This window comes from Drosophila navojoa, chromosome 5 (genome assembly GCF_054131105.1).
Source record: "Drosophila navojoa isolate 15081-1374.11 chromosome 5, UAZ_NAV_1.0, whole genome shotgun sequence".
Lineage (NCBI taxonomy): Eukaryota > Metazoa > Arthropoda > Insecta > Diptera > Drosophilidae > Drosophila > Drosophila navojoa.
In genome coordinates, this window is record NC_142893.1 from 13,536,793 (window position 1) to 13,552,938 (window position 16,146).

The 16,146-nt window shown below is 38.9% G+C and overlaps 3 protein-coding genes across 3 annotated transcripts; 1 reads left to right on the plus strand and 2 right to left on the minus strand.

Moving 5' to 3' along the window:
• Window positions 1–368: 368 nt before the first annotated feature.
• On the minus strand, window positions 369–12,863 carry cnn (phosphodiesterase 4D interacting protein centrosomin). Its single transcript, XM_018103845.3, has 8 exons — window positions 12,524–12,863; window positions 6,682–6,725; window positions 5,882–6,252; window positions 5,713–5,790; window positions 5,162–5,365; window positions 3,223–3,405; window positions 1,173–3,162; window positions 369–1,112 (listed from the first exon to the last, which is right to left on the minus strand). The coding sequence occupies exons 1-8, from the start codon at window positions 12,715–12,717 to the stop codon at window positions 859–861; spliced, it is 3,318 nt and encodes a 1,105-aa protein (XP_017959334.1). The 5' UTR covers window positions 12,718–12,863; the 3' UTR covers window positions 369–858.
• Window positions 6,944–7,722, minus strand: LOC108653410 (lysozyme 1). Its single transcript, XM_018103872.3, has one exon. The coding sequence runs from the start codon at window positions 7,612–7,614 to the stop codon at window positions 7,111–7,113; it is 504 nt and encodes a 167-aa protein (XP_017959361.1). The 5' UTR covers window positions 7,615–7,722; the 3' UTR covers window positions 6,944–7,110.
• An 80-nt stretch (window positions 12,864–12,943) lies between the features above and the next one.
• Window positions 12,944–16,077, plus strand: Golgin97 (Golgin 97). The gene is made up of 6 exons (XM_018103851.3): window positions 12,944–13,335; window positions 13,415–14,200; window positions 14,270–14,368; window positions 14,740–15,153; window positions 15,223–15,462; window positions 15,522–16,077. Exons 1-6 carry the CDS (start codon window positions 13,159–13,161, stop codon window positions 15,642–15,644), a joined length of 1,839 nt encoding a protein of 612 aa, XP_017959340.1. The 5' UTR covers window positions 12,944–13,158; the 3' UTR covers window positions 15,645–16,077.
• The last annotated feature ends 69 nt before the right edge of the window (window positions 16,078–16,146 follow it).

The window sequence follows — 16,146 nt, forward strand, 5'->3', positions numbered from 1 at the left end:
TTAAGAGAAGCGCTACAAGTGAAAATCTGCTTAGACCAGGGCTGCATCATCATTTAAAGATCTGGCAACGCCAAATAGGTGATAACTATACGTTATAATTCAAAAGACAAATAACTGAATTATCTATCCATTATCCCAATGTACTGTGTGACGAAGAAATATATAGACAGACTTTTAAAACGAACTACAAATTTATTTTATTCTATAACATATTGGTATAAAACGCCTTAAGTCTTATAAACTATAAGCTTTTTGATTTCAGCTTCACTTTTTTTTACATATTAAACATAGAGATTAATCATAATTTAACTTCAATATCCATGCCGATTTTTAACTGAAAACGAGAATTCATAGCGAACAAATTAATATTTAAATCAAGCAAAATAGATTAATTTTATTTTGTTATAGAAAATAAACGATCTGATATGGCAAGAGATGGCATCAGTTATTCAAGAGTTATATTTGGGATCTATATGGGAATATGATACTGTTTTCAAAATCGATTAGTTGTGCACTTATATATAGTGTAAGTATTATATATAAATATGTATATGTATATGTATATGTAGGTATATATGTTCATTAGTCATTCAATATGAACGATTGTGTCTCTGGTTGTCTTGCATTTTGTTACATATAAAATTATATATCCATTTTATTGTTAATTATTATTATTATTATACAGTCTTTCGAAAATGCAAGTGCTATATAACTCGTTGCGTTGCGTGCCTTATTTACAGGACATTTACAAGAGAACATTAAAACAAGAAATTAGTAGAAAAATAAAATATGCGAAAATTGTGAGAAGTAAAAAATAATTGTGGACCCGCATGAAATTTGCAATCAAATCAATCGTTGTTATAAAACATTTTCCATATTAGAGCGCACATTGCGCAGGACGTTGTGCGTCTTAAGTATTTGATTTTTAATATCCTTTTCGACTTGTGCTTTTGCTTTGTTAACCACACGCAACTTTTCATAGGTGTCTTCGAATGCGCGCTTTGTGCGTATTAATTTGCGCCGTAATTCGGCATTTTCTTGCTCTACCTTTAGGCAATCGTGCACTGGCACGAGCAGCTCTCCGGCTGGCGCCTCCGTATCCGGTGAAAGATCTGTTGAAGAGGAATTTATCAGATTTGGTTTTCAATATTCATGTTCATTCATCGACTTACCATCCTTTACGTCAAGTATATCATCATTGACCAGCTCCACGGTCTTGAGCAAGGGATGCTGCGCATTCGATAGCTCTACACTGTGCACCCGACCCGTATCACTCTCGATGCCCAGATCTGGCGATGGATTGCTAAGGCGTCCCATTGGTCGTTGCCGCTGAGGCAGTTCCTCTGATGTATAGCCAGATTGTGAGACATCGCTGGGCTCCCTTTGTCTTTGCTTTTGTTTGTGCTTTTGCTCCTCCTGCAGCTGGACCAGCTGCAGCCTCATCTCCTCTAGACGTTGCTCCAGCTGCAGTTTGTCATTGTAAGCCTTGGTGCGCTCCATGATGGCCTTTGAGGCTTGTAGCGTGCTCTCGTCCAGCTCCTTTTTGAGTGCACGAGCTGATAGCTCGTTCTCAACGAGTGTCTGCTTCAGCTCCTTCTCATTCTCCTGGTAGAACTCCAGGGAACTTTGTAATTGGGTCAACTGACTCTTCAGCTCCTTATATTTGTCTAAGGCTACCCAATTTCGCTCCAGTTCCTGTTGTTGCAGACGCTGCTGTTCCTCCAAGCGCTGAGACATTTCCAGTTGGTATTCTGCAAGCTTTGTTTGATTTTCTTTTTGCACTGCCAAGATTTGTTCGTGCGCCTCCTGCAGCTCCAGCTCTGTCACTTGTGCATCCGCCTGCAGCCTCTTGTGTTCCATTTGCAGCTTGTCTAACTGCTGCGTCTTTTGCTCAATGAGAGCCTGGAGCTCTTCCATTTGTTGTTCCTCCTGGCAGCCAATCGCACGCAGATCTGCATGCAGCACATCGTTCTGGATACGCAACTGCTCCAATTGTTGACTCAACTCTAGGACACGCAGCTGCTCCTGCTTGTAGCGATTGTCGGCCTCGACCAGCTGGCATTGAGCTTGCAGCAGGCGCTCATCACGTTGCGCTATCAATGCCTCCAGCTGGCTAATGCGCTCGCTTCGGCGCTCCTGCTTGATCGTGTTTGTGGCACAGGCATGGCCTTCGCTATCCGATTCGCTGTGATGCTTCTCGCCAGCCACACTGTTCGACGTATCCTCCAGTCCGATGCGCGCCAAGGATACCTTGCGATCGGGCTCCGACCAGGCTTCCGATTCGCTTTGATTGTCCGGTTGCTGCTGCGGCAGAGGCAGCGAGCGTCGCTCCTTGCGAGCTTCAGCTTTGGACGCCTTGGCCGCCTGCAGATCCTCGTGGGAATTGTACGTATGATTGCGTTCGTCTGGCTCGTGGTAGAGCATTTCGGAGAGCTTGCTCAGCTGCGCCAGACTTTGATCGGCCAGCGAAACGCCCGTGATGGACAAAGTCATGTTCAGGCTCTTCGACAGGTCCAGACTGCGATCCACAGCACGTCGCATAGCATGTCGACGATCCGCCGCCAGCACTCCAAGCACGTCCTTGTGCTTGAGCAGGGAATTGAGGAAGCCAGCCAGTTCCTCCAATCGGTTCGTCAACACACTGCACACGTCGGCACACTCTAGACGCCACTTGTTGGCATTCTCCATATTCAGCTGAGCGCTCTGCAGCTCGAGTTTCAGCTGAGCGACCAACTTGCTATCCTCTTGCGCACCATCCAATCGTTGCATCAGCACATCGACCTTGCGCTGCAGCAGCTGATTGCGCTTGACAGCCTTAACGAAGTCAGCCTCTGTGAAGGATTGCTGCAAATCTGTGCCAGCTGTGGAATCATCGCCTGAATGCTCCACGGATTGTTGCGGATGCTGTTTACCGCTGACCAATTTGGTCAAGCGTTCCACTTCACGATTTTTCTCCCACAGCTCCTTGTTAACGAGATTCTGCAAATTGGCGGTCTTCTTCTTAACCTCCGACTGCAGCTGTTTGATTAGCTCATCCTGATCCGCAATTTGTTTCTCATAGCGCTGCTTCAGGCTGCGTGAAATGTCCACATTACAGGTCTCGGTATCGCTCAGCGAATGCTGCTGCTTCTCGGGTGAAGAGGTCTCCGTTAGGGAATTCTTCTGAAATAGAGCAGAGTTTAGATATGCATATATTTATATGGAATATCATATGATATGTACCTGTTGCTGCTTTTGTTTGTATCGATTGATTTCCTTCTCCTGGCTGCTCAGTTTTTGCATTAGCTTTTGTATTGTGCGGCAGGCTTGCTCGTGCACTCGCTCGCGCTCCTTCAGCTGCTCCTCGGCATCCTGCAGCTCGCACATTTTGTCGGCCAGTTGGGTGCGCAGCTCCGGCGACTGAGCCTGAAAGATAAAACATTAGTAAATGAAAGTCAATGAAAATTATACTACAAATGCTTAATTAATTGATTGATGAGCTACTGGCTAGAGAGCTGAGAGCTGGGAGTTAACAGCTGCTTTATTACTCTTTATAATATCATTACATTACAATTTAATAAGGCTATATTAATTGATAAATTATTTGCTTCTGCCATTCTTGAGGGATTTATGAGAACTGCAGAAGAGAGCTGAGCAGCGGTTGATCACATTGATTGATTGACGAGCAACTGGCGAATTGTGCGTATTACAATTTATTTATATATTTGTAACTGTATATCAGTTTTGTATTGCAATAACAATTCGACATACAATCCTTCTAAATGACATACCCATCAATTTTTTTTATTCACTTTTATTTACATTTGTAAGTATTTAATAACGAGAAATTTTTGCATAACTACCAGCGAATGATATATCGACCCACTATGCTAACAAATTGTATTGGAACTCTAACTTAATTGAAAATACGAAAAATCGACGGCCGGACATACGTACTGAAATATATGTATGATATATATATATATATAAATATATATATCTTTCATACTTATACATATATAGGAAATAGTATGCCATCAGATCATCAGCAGAGTAAACGAAGATATATATGTATATCTATATAGAGTTATATATATATATATATATACATATGCATATATACTAAATATATACACATATATATAAATACATATACATTTAGCTGTACACTGTCCAGTTTGATGGGTCATTTTGCATTTCGGAGACAAGGGGAGGGACATCATGGGCCTTGGCTGATCTGCCAGGAAACACAGAATGGCCGTGTCGCGGCACAGTGCAGCTACTTAAACTGGTATTGAACATGATTGGTTGATTTGATTGTATTGGTAATATGCATCAATTGGGCGACTGCATCGAGCACCAGCACCAGCGGCAAAGCAGCTCCCGCAATCCATTAAAGGGCGGCAGGGAATAATTATAAAATGCCGTACTAGGCGCTGCCACCGACAAGGGCATTGTGACTGGTCTGCAATGCTGCGAAACGAATCGGATTTATATATACATATAAGTAAAACAATGTGGTTATTGCTTCACCTCGGGCATGGAGTAATACAAGTGCCTCACTTGCTTCGCAGTCAGCGGATCTTGATTATTGAACAATATGCTGATCGCTGAAAAGTTTGGCGATCGATTGGAAATCTCACGGAACTTATTAAAATGGATTGGCTGTACGAAGGCAACTCGTTCCAGGTAATTCATCCGATCACAGTATTGCAGCTTATTGCTGAGATCCTGGTAAAACTGCTTTTCCCGCCGCACAATGTTAACCTCGTAGCTTTGCTTTTTAATCATGCTCTCATACTCGACTAGTCGTATAAAAAGGCGCCGCTGGGCGTCATCTTTTTCAGTGTTCATGTCCTTTTGATGGAGGTTGTTTTGGATTAGAGCTTGATCCACTCTCTCTATATATCTCTCTCGTACGACTACTTACTTCCATTAGCTTTATGGTCTTCCGCTGCACATCTAGGACACTCACTGCGTCACCTATCCACTTATTTTGTAGCTCGATTTCATGCTGGGCAATGCTTAGCTCGTCGAGCAGGCGTTTATTCTCATTTTCGCTGGCGCTTAATTCGAACTTCTGCCTCATTATAGTTTGCTAAATATAATTCAAGCCATCGGGCCAGAGCTCATACAACCATTCTACGAACTCTACATACACTACAATTTCTATTATACTTACATTCGATTGCTGATTGCTATTGTTCTGCCTATCCAGCTCCTCGAGCAGCTTGGCATTTTTTATAGCCAGCTCCTCGATCTTTGCCTCGCATGCCACAAGCGTCTCCTGCTTTTCAGCTAACTCTGTTGACAACAGCTCCTGATTCCGCTTAGCCTCTGTCTCCCGCGAATCTGCTTCGAGCAAGGCGCTTTCTAGATTTTGAATCTGTTTTTTATGGTAAAATAAAAGAAATATAATGGTTAGAGATGAGACTTCTACTTTTAATATGGATTAATCAATTCAATTTCGAGCCTTAACGGACTGTTTAGCCGATAGTATAGTTCACCAGTTCAATAAGTTGGTTCGATAGGTTTGATCGTTCTTCTGTAATAGTTCGATAGACATTGTTCATTCAGACTAATCGCTTATCAACGATTATACAAAATGAACATGAACCGAAACTGAATAAAGACGTTACTATGTACACCAATCAATACAAATGAACTATAAAACTATAACATATAGATCATTTTTCACTAAAGACTAGCCTACTTTCATTTGCATTAACTAACCTCAGCTTCGAGAGCTTTTAATTTCTCAGTTTCCAGCGAACTAACAGAACTTTTGGATGCTTTCTGCTTGACGGAGTTCTGTGGGTGAAAAAAGAATTCGAATTTAGCTATCGTATATCATCAGTTATCATATATCATATATTTAGTTATTATATATCATAATTTTTACCTCCAGCTGTTGAATGTACTGTTGCATTTGTTCAATGAGGGCTTGGCTTTCCATGTCCGCCTTCTTTTGCATTTCCTCATGCTGGGATATAGCGCGTGCCGCATCCTTTAATAGCTCGGTCTTTTCATCGACCCGCTTGCGCAGTATTTCAATCTCAATTTTGGAGTCAATCAACTGTTTAGCCGGCGAATCGGCTGGAGGTTTGCCGCCACGTGAGCCATGCTGACCTTCCTCCATGAAGTAAATTCGAAGCTTTAGATTGAAGTTCTCCTTGCGCAGGGCAGACATTTGCTCCTCCAGCTCTCTAACGGAGCGACCCTGCATGGGGGAATGGATACCACCCGGTGCACGCGCCGCATCGAAGCTAGTATCTATCGAAATATAATAAAGAAAAGAAAAGAAATTATTAGTCAAGTCTTAAGAAATTAGCATGCTTATAATACCATCAAACATGCGTAAGCTACTTGTCCTGCTTGTTCGTGGCGAGACCGCTGAGAGAACGCCGTTTTTGCCCATGCTGGCCAATTAATAAAAAAAATATATATATATAAAAGGAAACTAAGTGATTGATTTGCATTTAGTATTTACGGGTGTGCTTTCAAACTAAACTAATAAAATAGTTGTATGTGTTGACATAATACACACGGATAGTTAGTTCTGGCGAACTCTAAAGAATAAGTATTAACAAATCGGAAAACTGACAAAGGCCGAACGTCAACTGTATATACCCTGTAAATTGTAACACATCTAAGCACCTAGGAGCGTTATAATAAATAATTCACAATATGTTTTATACTTACATGAGTTTTCCAGGGTTACATCTTGAAGACCCCCGGGACTTGTGCTGCAAATGTAAAAGAAAAGCCATAAAACTTGATTAGAACTTGAAAAGTTTTGTAGCTGATGCCATAAAAACAAAATAAATTTAACTTTTATGTAACACAGAAAACGAAAGAAAAGGAAAATTACTTTTAGTAACAATAAACCTCATTCAGTTGCGATAAACATTATTAACATATATATTTATTTTATATTTTTATCATATATATGTAGGAATTACATTATTCCAATTCCTACTGATATGCTTAAGCTAAATAGAACCGTGAACATATTTATATTTAATCCTCTATAAGCAACATCGAGTATTCCCAGATATATATTTTATTTTAGGTTATATAATTTATTTAAAGAGGCAGTGATAAGAGCTGAATGCAAAATATGACAACAGTTTAATCCATTTCCGGGTCAATAGTCGTAGTTTCTATCGGTTCGGTTGTAGCTGCTTCGGTTGTTGGCTGGAAACACTCGTCCGCATCCGTAAGCGTTCCATTGCAGAACTCTGCATAAACAGACCAGGCCGTCCAGCCCTGTTGCTTCCTGATAAGTCGGGCACAGCGAACGGCCGATGTGATATTATCGCTCAAGAGCTCGGTACAGTTCACATTGCATTCGTTGAAGGCGTGGTAGGGCGTTTCCTCCGGCGGAGCACACCAATATCGATCGCTGATCTGAAAGAGTCCATAGTCCCGACTGCCGTCCGAATTGGCCCGTCCGATAACATGGGTATTAAAGCGACTCTCGAAATCGGCTATGCACAGCCATAGGGGCAGTTCCACTTTAGGCACATCCAATATATAAAGCTGGCCAGCCAACTCGCAGGGCTCCAAACGTAACGCCAACATAGAGCTAAAGCCTAGCAGGCACATCCAGCTAGTCAGAGCAAACTTATTCATTCTACTAAACTAACATTTAGCTACTGAACTAACTCTGTGAATCAAGACACCTGAAGCTCAATGACCTAGAGATGGGCAAGCCAATCATCGCCATATTATTAAATTATATATAAGCGAGAAAAATACTTCTCTATATATGAACTATTATATTACTCTTATAAATTCATAAGAACTATGTAATTGTCAATGAGTAGTAAAGCAAATTGCCCGAGAAGAGCATTTCAATTAAATCTTTCAACTAATAACTAATCTAATATATTCGTATATATATATATCTGTCTAATATTTAATTTAAATAAAAAAATAATTGTTAATTATCAATTTTCAACACGCTGCCATCTCTAGACTGGAGGTCAATTCAAAACGGGTTTGAATTGTTTTAATGCTACTTCAAGCCACTGTAATTAACTGCTATAAACATGCAAACACATATAAATACAACTGATAATTCTATCAATAAATCAAATAGTAATAAGACTTGTCGACTCAATAATACCGTACACTGATCAGTGATCACTAAATGGCGCTAACATAGATTCCATCTAATTAAGGAAGTTACAGAAAATTCTAATTGGAATTGCTAAAGGTATTCATTTCGCACCCCTCTATGCACTTCTCGTGTATTTAAATTGTCAGTTAATGGAAGCAATTTACATTTCCAAACAGCTATATGTGCTGTCTCTCTATGCGATTTTCATTAATATAACTAAGTTGATTGAGCATTCAATTGGCAAACAGATGTTGGCATATTCTAAAGCTTGCAAAATAAAGTCTCATTTAGCTAACTGATCAAAAGCCCAGCGACAAATCATTTTAATTGCACATGACATACATATGAATATCTATCTATCTATCTCTACATATACTGCAGCATATATAGAAAGAGCAGCCAAAAAATTTGTAGCCGCGCTAAGTGAAGCGTATAAATTGTTTCGGTAGCATAGAAATGGCACACCTTGATTACTTTTTTTTTTTTTTATTGCCAAATCAATGAAACTTTTAATTTCAAATAAACTGAGACCATATATGTGAATGGATATAATAAAAAGTCAAAAAGTTGAAAGCCACAAAAAAGCCAGGCGAAATTAGCGTAATTAGTAGAAATCTATCGAAACTTGTGTATTTATGTTTAATTTACCTGAGAAATATAGAGGATATATAAAAGTTCAAACAGAACTTTTTTCGATATACATCTTGTAGAAACTTACCAAATAGTGCTCGGCGTTCCAGAGCAAACCGAATATCGTTTAAATGGTGATCTTTTAGGAGAATCATTTGTGCCAATCATAGAGTTCGTACGAAATATGCCCGCCATAATGATAATACTTAAATTGATTTGGCATTAAAACTGCAGACTTTTTGGTTTAATTAGGTATAGTTCACTCCAGTTCATTTAATATACTGAACGAAACGATTTGAAACAAAAAAAAAAAAATATATATATATATATACATATAAGAATCCTGACTTTGATTTTATTTAAAGTCAAACGAATGCGTCATCCCTTTTGTTGTGTTGTTGTTGTTGGTGTTGTGCTTATCCTAAATAGCTTTGCGGCCCACCGAATCTAAATAAAAGCAACTTCAGTGCAGGTATAAGTACTCTATACCACAAACACATATACATATATCCATATATGTGTGTATGTCTGTGTGCGTCGTGCGCCTTCTATGAGTCATTGGCAGCTAAGGCAGCCAGCCAAGGCGCTTGCATTGCTCAGGCAAATGTTCCCAAATTGATGTTACGCAGCATCGCCGCACATCACAGGAGATGTTTTATGCTTTATCTGAGCAGCATAGATACATATATCAGCTTCACGTTTTGGCTTTTCTTATACGTATATTTCGGCTGCATTTGTAGCTATCACTTCTCGCAGTTTCTAAACGCAATTTGCAATTTACAGACCCGGCGACACATGTGGGCCACACATTTTCACATTTTTCACAATTTCACGTGCGTGTCTCCTCTATGAATTATTTTGGGAAATGAGCAAAAACACAAATACCAAAACTTATGAGCTGATGTACAATTTATTGGCCACTATTTGTTGGCCATTGTTGTTGTTAGGCTTTGTTTTGACCCGCCTGGCTATTTTGGCCATAGCTATGGTTACAACCAGCTGGGCCAATCAAATGGGGTGTATACACAATTATTAAGGATTGCGCGCACGGCAAGGTCCACCAACAGGTGTACTACAGTGTGTGGCCACACATGTCCAAACATGTCTACACATGTTGAGTTCCTTAATATTCGATTCACAATGGTCAATTGCAGAATGGAAAAGAGTTTTACACTCCATTTCAATAAGGACAGAAATTTAAAACACAATTCCTTTAGTAGAGAGTGCTCGACTATGAAATACCCTTACACCAACAATGTGCTACACCCTTTACACATAAACATAAAAACAGAGGAGTATGCATCCATTTAAAACTTACTCAACTTTGCCAAAACTGGACTTTCTTTCCCTTAATCTCGACATGATTGGGCCTGTTACTTTTAAAGTTAATAAATTATCAAAACAGACAAAACAATGGCAAATTTGTTTACTTTTGAATGGCTCGAAATAATTCCTATTGTACAAAAATTTAGAATCAATAAGTAATGTGACTTAATGAAATTAATAAATACGTTTTTTCCAAAAACTCTTTAAGGAGCTGCTCAAAACACAATAAATTTGACTTGTAAAACTTTATAATATATATAGTTTTTATAACTATGTCAAGGTAGAAATTTCGGAAGAGGTATACTTAGTATACTTTTATGTTTTGTTTTCTAACAAGGTATACATATATCTAAATAGTGAATATACATATACATCTATTTTTATGGTTTCATCAACTTTCCAGAACAACCATTTATATAATACTGCAGATGTTTTCCTGCTATAGATTTTCCTCTCGCCCACATGCCAACTGTAGTACCATACTTAACGAGCGTCTACTGTAGTTGTAACAGCTGTTGCACATGCCAGCATATGTGTCCTGTATGTTTCTATCTAGCTGACTACCTGAACTAAGTTAATTGCAGTCGAAATAATTGTCTATATATAAATGGTCATTGAGAATAATTAAGATCAATTGGCGCCAAAAAGTACGACGACGAAAATGCATTCTAAATGTAGTTTTCCTCTCACACCGTTTTCCTCAATCTAGAGCGTTAGACAAGATACTTGATTGCTTCTGCTTGACCATATTTGAATTGTTGAACTCATTTGTGAAAAATATATCATACACTGCAAAAAAAAAGGCGGAGGGGTAGTCGGGCAAGCATGGAAATAATATATGAAAGGATAAAACGTATAGAAAACTAGCATTCATAAAACAAACTGTACCAAACAAACATCCGAATTTGTGGTGGTGCAAAGGGAAAGCTGCGGGTCTTGTAACAATGCAGTGCAGGGTTTTTAGGGGGTTCACAACAAAGGTCAAAGGCAGCTAGTAGAAACGTGTGTACATAAGCCAAGGAACTTGCCACTTGAATACCGAGTTCATATATCCGCTTTAAGAGGACTTTAACAAACGTCTTATACAGTCTATATATCTGTCTTATATTAGAAGACTTTTTGTCTGTTTTCATTTACTCGATTAATCGAGCACAATAATACGCAGATACATATATATATTATACATGTATATAGATATAGATATGTATGTACAAAGATGTGTTATATTTTTCCATAACTAAATTTAGATGCAGCCGCAACAGCAGCAACAACAACAACGACAAAGGAAATCAACAACAAGATGAGGCGCGCGTAGCCGTAATTTATGCACGTACACACACACACACACATGCACTCTCATGCACGGACACACACACACTCATAATACACATATGAGCATGTAGATACGTTGTTTAATTTATATAAGAATATTGTATTTTATAGGAGAGCATTCATCAACGGCTTTTATCTACATAAAACACAGAATGATTAAAAAAAAAAACACAAATAGCTATCTTATGCTCACTTTTGCTGTTGCATATTTGCACACACACGCGCATATATTTGAATATGTATATATGTATATATACAGGGTCTTTATTTACTTAACCGCGCGCCGAGTAGCGTTATTGTATATGTATGTTAATATTTATTTGTGTATACGTCTGTACATATGTTTGTATATATTGCGCAAAAAGAAAGACTGATAGGCGTTAAACGAAGAAGCACAATCACAACAAACGAACAAAAATACAATTGAAATATACTAGATTGATGTTCGCTTCATATATTGTACATATAGTATGTCTAATTGAACCGAATGCCAGAATATTACTGAAAATGCGCATCGCGATAACGAGAGAAAAACCCCACCACAGTGGGCACCAGCAGCATCATCCGCCGTCCATCCCATAGGAGAGTTCGTTTGCTCTGCAAGGAAAACGCGCTCAGCTCGAGCGCACGACAGATGTTGCGCTCGTGTTTTCCGTACGTAGCGTGCGCTCTTTTTCTCACCCACCACATATGGCAAATGCCTGTGTGTTGGATTTCGCTCTCGCGCACAAATGGGGTGGGTTATGTACACACACGCACACATGCACATCTATGCTCATCACTTACTCACTAGCGAGTGAGGGAGAACCTGCCACTGAGCGGCACCAATGCTCATGATCTTTGATCATACAGTTCTGTCCACTTAGTACTCAGATGCGGATGGCTGAGCATTGGCATTAGTAGAAATATACATGCTTATGCTGTGTGTGCTTCAATTTTTCATTTTAATGAATCCAAATTTAGTTTTGGATCAAAGCCAAAATGTGCGTTGCACTTGCAATGTTGCACTGCCAAACTAAACTTCAAAGGCGCAGTTACCTACAACACACACACCAACGCACATAAATATGTATGTATGTAGGTACACTGCATGCGGCTTGCACAATAAGAACAAATCAAATTAGTACTCACTCATCTGTGCTTATGCGTTTGGACAGAGCCTCTGCCAAGTTTTTCAAAATCCCCGGATCGACTTCGCCAGCGCCGTTCTCCTCCAGAAAACTTGTCACGGTTTCTATTAAGGAGATTTCCTTTAAGGACGACGTACACATTGCATCACTGTCACAAATCTCTCGAGTTGTTTGCTTCGAATAGTCCTGATCCATTTTCCTTAGTATGGACTAATATACGTAAACTATTTATTAAAACTTTACTTTTATACTGTATTACTCAAATGTTATTCTAAACAATTATAAAAATTTAGCGCGCTCCTCAGATGTTTTTGGCGTCTATAATTTCAAGTCTTATCGATAATCACGATAGCAACCTTACAGCTGTGCTGCCAGATATGAGAATTTAACTCAGTGGCAAGCTCGGCGTTGCACGTATTTCTTCTAATAAGAAGAAGAAACATATATAGACTGCAAATTTAAATAGATTTACATTTCTTTGATAAGCCTAAACCCAAAGCATACCTTAATTGGAGCAATGATATAAAAAAGCGACCGCAACGCTGTTGTGCCGCAACGCGCAATTCATTTCACACCAAAGACCGTTTCATCGAATCTTAGCCGTGCAATAGGTAAAGGGCAGGCAAGCATATAAAAATGTTTGCTACGCTAAAAAACAAAATTAAGGAGGAAACTGGCGAAGATGTGTCCACGTCGGCAAGCCAGTCACACCAGCGGCACAATAATAACAATATTAATAATTATCGCATACGCAGCCGTCGTGTGAGCATCAATTCGAACGTAGCTGACGACACGGGCGGAGCCTACAACGAGGTGAGCAAACAGAATTTATATATGTATATATATACTTTTAAAAAAAAAATTGAAAAAATAAACAACTGTTTATATTCAGTCGGAACAGTTGTGCCAGCTACGCAGCCAATGCAATGAGCTATCCTCTAGGGTGGCTTGCCTCACCCAAAGCTTGCAACAGCTTCAGGAGGAGAAGACGCGAGTGGATAAGACGAATGAAATTTTATTGGAAACCGTGCGAGTAGCCCAAACCCAAAAAGACCTTTATTGCGAGGAACAGGAAAAGATACAAACACTGCAACAAATCGAAATTGATAAGCTGAAAAGCTTACTCGGCTTTCGCGAACAGGAAGCCGTCGATCATATGAATGCCGTACGCCAATATCAACAACAAATCGAGAACTTTAATCAGGAGCTGGAACGTTTGCGCAATATAGAACCCATTGCTGAGGATCTGCGCGATGAGTTGGAGCAGCTGCGACATGCCACACAGCAGGAGAAGAGTCTATTGACCACAACACTCGCTGCCGTGCAGGAGGACAATCGTAATATGAAAATGCGTATGAAAATTGTGGAGGAGCTTCGTTTGGATGCACTGCCTCATTTAAGCACAGAACAACAAGTGCAGGCACTTGTACAGGAGCACAAACTATTGGAGCAGCATCTTGAGGAAGCACACTTGCAGCTATCAGACATCAAGAGTTCATGGAGTGGCCAAAATTTTGCGCTCGAGAAGCAAGTGAGTCGCCTCTCCCAACAGGTGGCCGAGGAAACGACCGAAAAGAGAAAAGCCTTAAAGGCAAGAGACGAGGCCATAGAAAATTTTAAACAAGTTTCATTTGAGCTCGAGAAAGCCAAAATTGAGATCAAACAAAGAGACGACAAGGTACGTCGCATCAATTTGTGAAGGGAGCTCGAGAGCTCTTTATATGAATAACTTTTATCTGCATTGTAGATTAAATTGTTGGAGGACGAGCTTGATGAGCTGAATGTTGCTCTGAAGGAATGTCGCGAAGAGAACGAACAGCAAATTCTATTCGAACGCAACAAATCTGTGAGTATCCTTTCTTCAGAAGCTGGCGATTAGCAGTGGCACCAATAACACACATATACACAAATCCAAAAACACACACATACCTATACCTAGTTAAATGGCATGACTAATTGTATAACTAACCAAAAATGAAAAACCTAGCACGTATATTAACAATTTACCTCTGTTTTGCATTTTCTAATTTAACAAAGTTTTGTAATATAATCTAATCCTATTATCTATTAAATTGCTTTAATGTTTTACCAAAGAGAATCACCTTTTCTTATTTAACAATTTTCTATTAAATTGCTTTTATGTTAAAAAAAAAAAAAAAATGAAAGAGAAAAGACCCACCCTATCTTACTTTAAATAAATTAAACTTGAAAACCTAGGAAACGCTAGCAGCTGAAGCTAAAGATTTGAAAATTCGCCTTACAACCGCTGACGAAAGATTTAGTGAATATGTGAAAAATGCCGAGCAAATTGCGCAAAAGTTGCGTACTCAAGTTATGGAGAAGCAAGAAATTCTGGGTGAGACGCAAATGAAATTGGAAGTAGAGCGGGAGGAGAAATTGACTGCGCTTCTACGAAATGCGGAGATTTCGCAGAGCGAAGAGTTGCTGAAGAAGGAGTTGCGGATGGAGCAAACGGAGTCCAATGAACTGCATGACAAGAATAAGCAACTCGAGCACGATCTGCAAGAGGCAAAACAGGCATTGCATTTACTCAAGGATGCAGCGGAGCAAAGTGCTAGTGATCAGGCTAAATATGAGTTGAGCCAGCGTGAAATTGCAGAGAAGAATAAGGTAGGGATCTGTTTGAAGTTTTAATGTTTATTTTATTTTATTTATTGATTTTCCTGCGTTTCTCTGCAGATAATAAAGACATTAAATCAACGTTTGGGGGATCTCAAGAAGACGCTGCAAAAGGAGTTTCGCAGCTCGCAAATGGCAACCATCGATGTGGATACGGATCAAGTAACACCCGCCTTTAGAGTGACCAATGCTCCCATTGAGAACTTTCAATCAGACAACAAGCCCAATTGCATTATAATGGACGAAGTAAATTTTAAGTATTTAAAACATGTCATTGTCAAATTTTTGACTAGCAGAGAGGTATTTACATTTAAATTCAACTATGAGAAATATTAAATTAACAAGTCTTTTTTTTATAGGTCGAGGCACGTCATCTGGTGAGGGCAGTTTCCACTTTGTTGCAGCTTTCCCCGGAGGAGGAAAAACTTTTGCACGATACGCTTAATTGGAAAATGAGTTGGTTTGGCGTGAAACCGAGCTAAACCTTATCACAGCTCAGTGATAAATGCATTCAATTAAATGTGCAATAATTGAGTACATACATATGTACATATTTTCATACAATTCATACATTCCTACATACATATATACACATATATGTATATTAGTTTTTTTATTAGGGGCATTTATACTATGTACATAATACACTGCATTACATTGTGATTGAATATTATTTTCTGTTAATCTCTGATTTACTAATACCAAAATTATACACATATTGTTAAATATTTATAAACTGCTTATTTTTTCTTTTTCAATACTTTTTTGTATACATATAATTTAATAATGCTTTTTTTAGTCTGATTTTTTAAGTGAATTATTTATACATATTTCCAGTGTATACTTATCATACTTATATACATTCATATAGAACTGTTTGTGATGCACTGTCAATAAAAACTATACCAAATGCAATATATATGAATTATATTTCATAAAATATTTAAATTGAGTTATTGTCACACAATTAACCGCGTAAAGCTA

What these genes read in the sequence shown, in the direction of transcription:
- LOC108653410 (XM_018103872.3), bottom strand. Translation starts at nt 7,614, where the DNA reads ATGAATAAGTTTGCTCTGACTAGCTGGATGTGCCTGCTAGGCTTTAGC.
- cnn (XM_018103845.3), bottom strand. Translation starts at nt 12,717, where the DNA reads ATGGATCAGGACTATTCGAAGCAAACAACTCGAGAGATTTGTGACAGT. An exon ending in AAACGCATAAGCACAGATGA is followed by an intron (nt 6,726 to 12,523) that starts GTGAGTACTAAT and finishes TTACATTTGCAG; the next exon opens with CACAAGTCCCGGGGGTCTTC. An exon ending in ATAGCAATCAGCAATCGAAT is followed by an intron (nt 3,406 to 5,161) that starts GTAAGTATAATA and finishes TTTATCTTTCAG; the next exon opens with GCTCAGTCGCCGGAGCTGCG.
- Golgin97 (XM_018103851.3), top strand. Translation starts at nt 13,159, where the DNA reads ATGTTTGCTACGCTAAAAAACAAAATTAAGGAGGAAACTGGCGAAGAT. An exon ending in TCAAACAAAGAGACGACAAG is followed by an intron (nt 14,201 to 14,269) that starts GTACGTCGCATC and finishes TCTGCATTGTAG; the next exon opens with ATTAAATTGTTGGAGGACGA. An exon ending in TATTCGAACGCAACAAATCT is followed by an intron (nt 14,369 to 14,739) that starts GTGAGTATCCTT and finishes TTGAAAACCTAG; the next exon opens with GAAACGCTAGCAGCTGAAGC.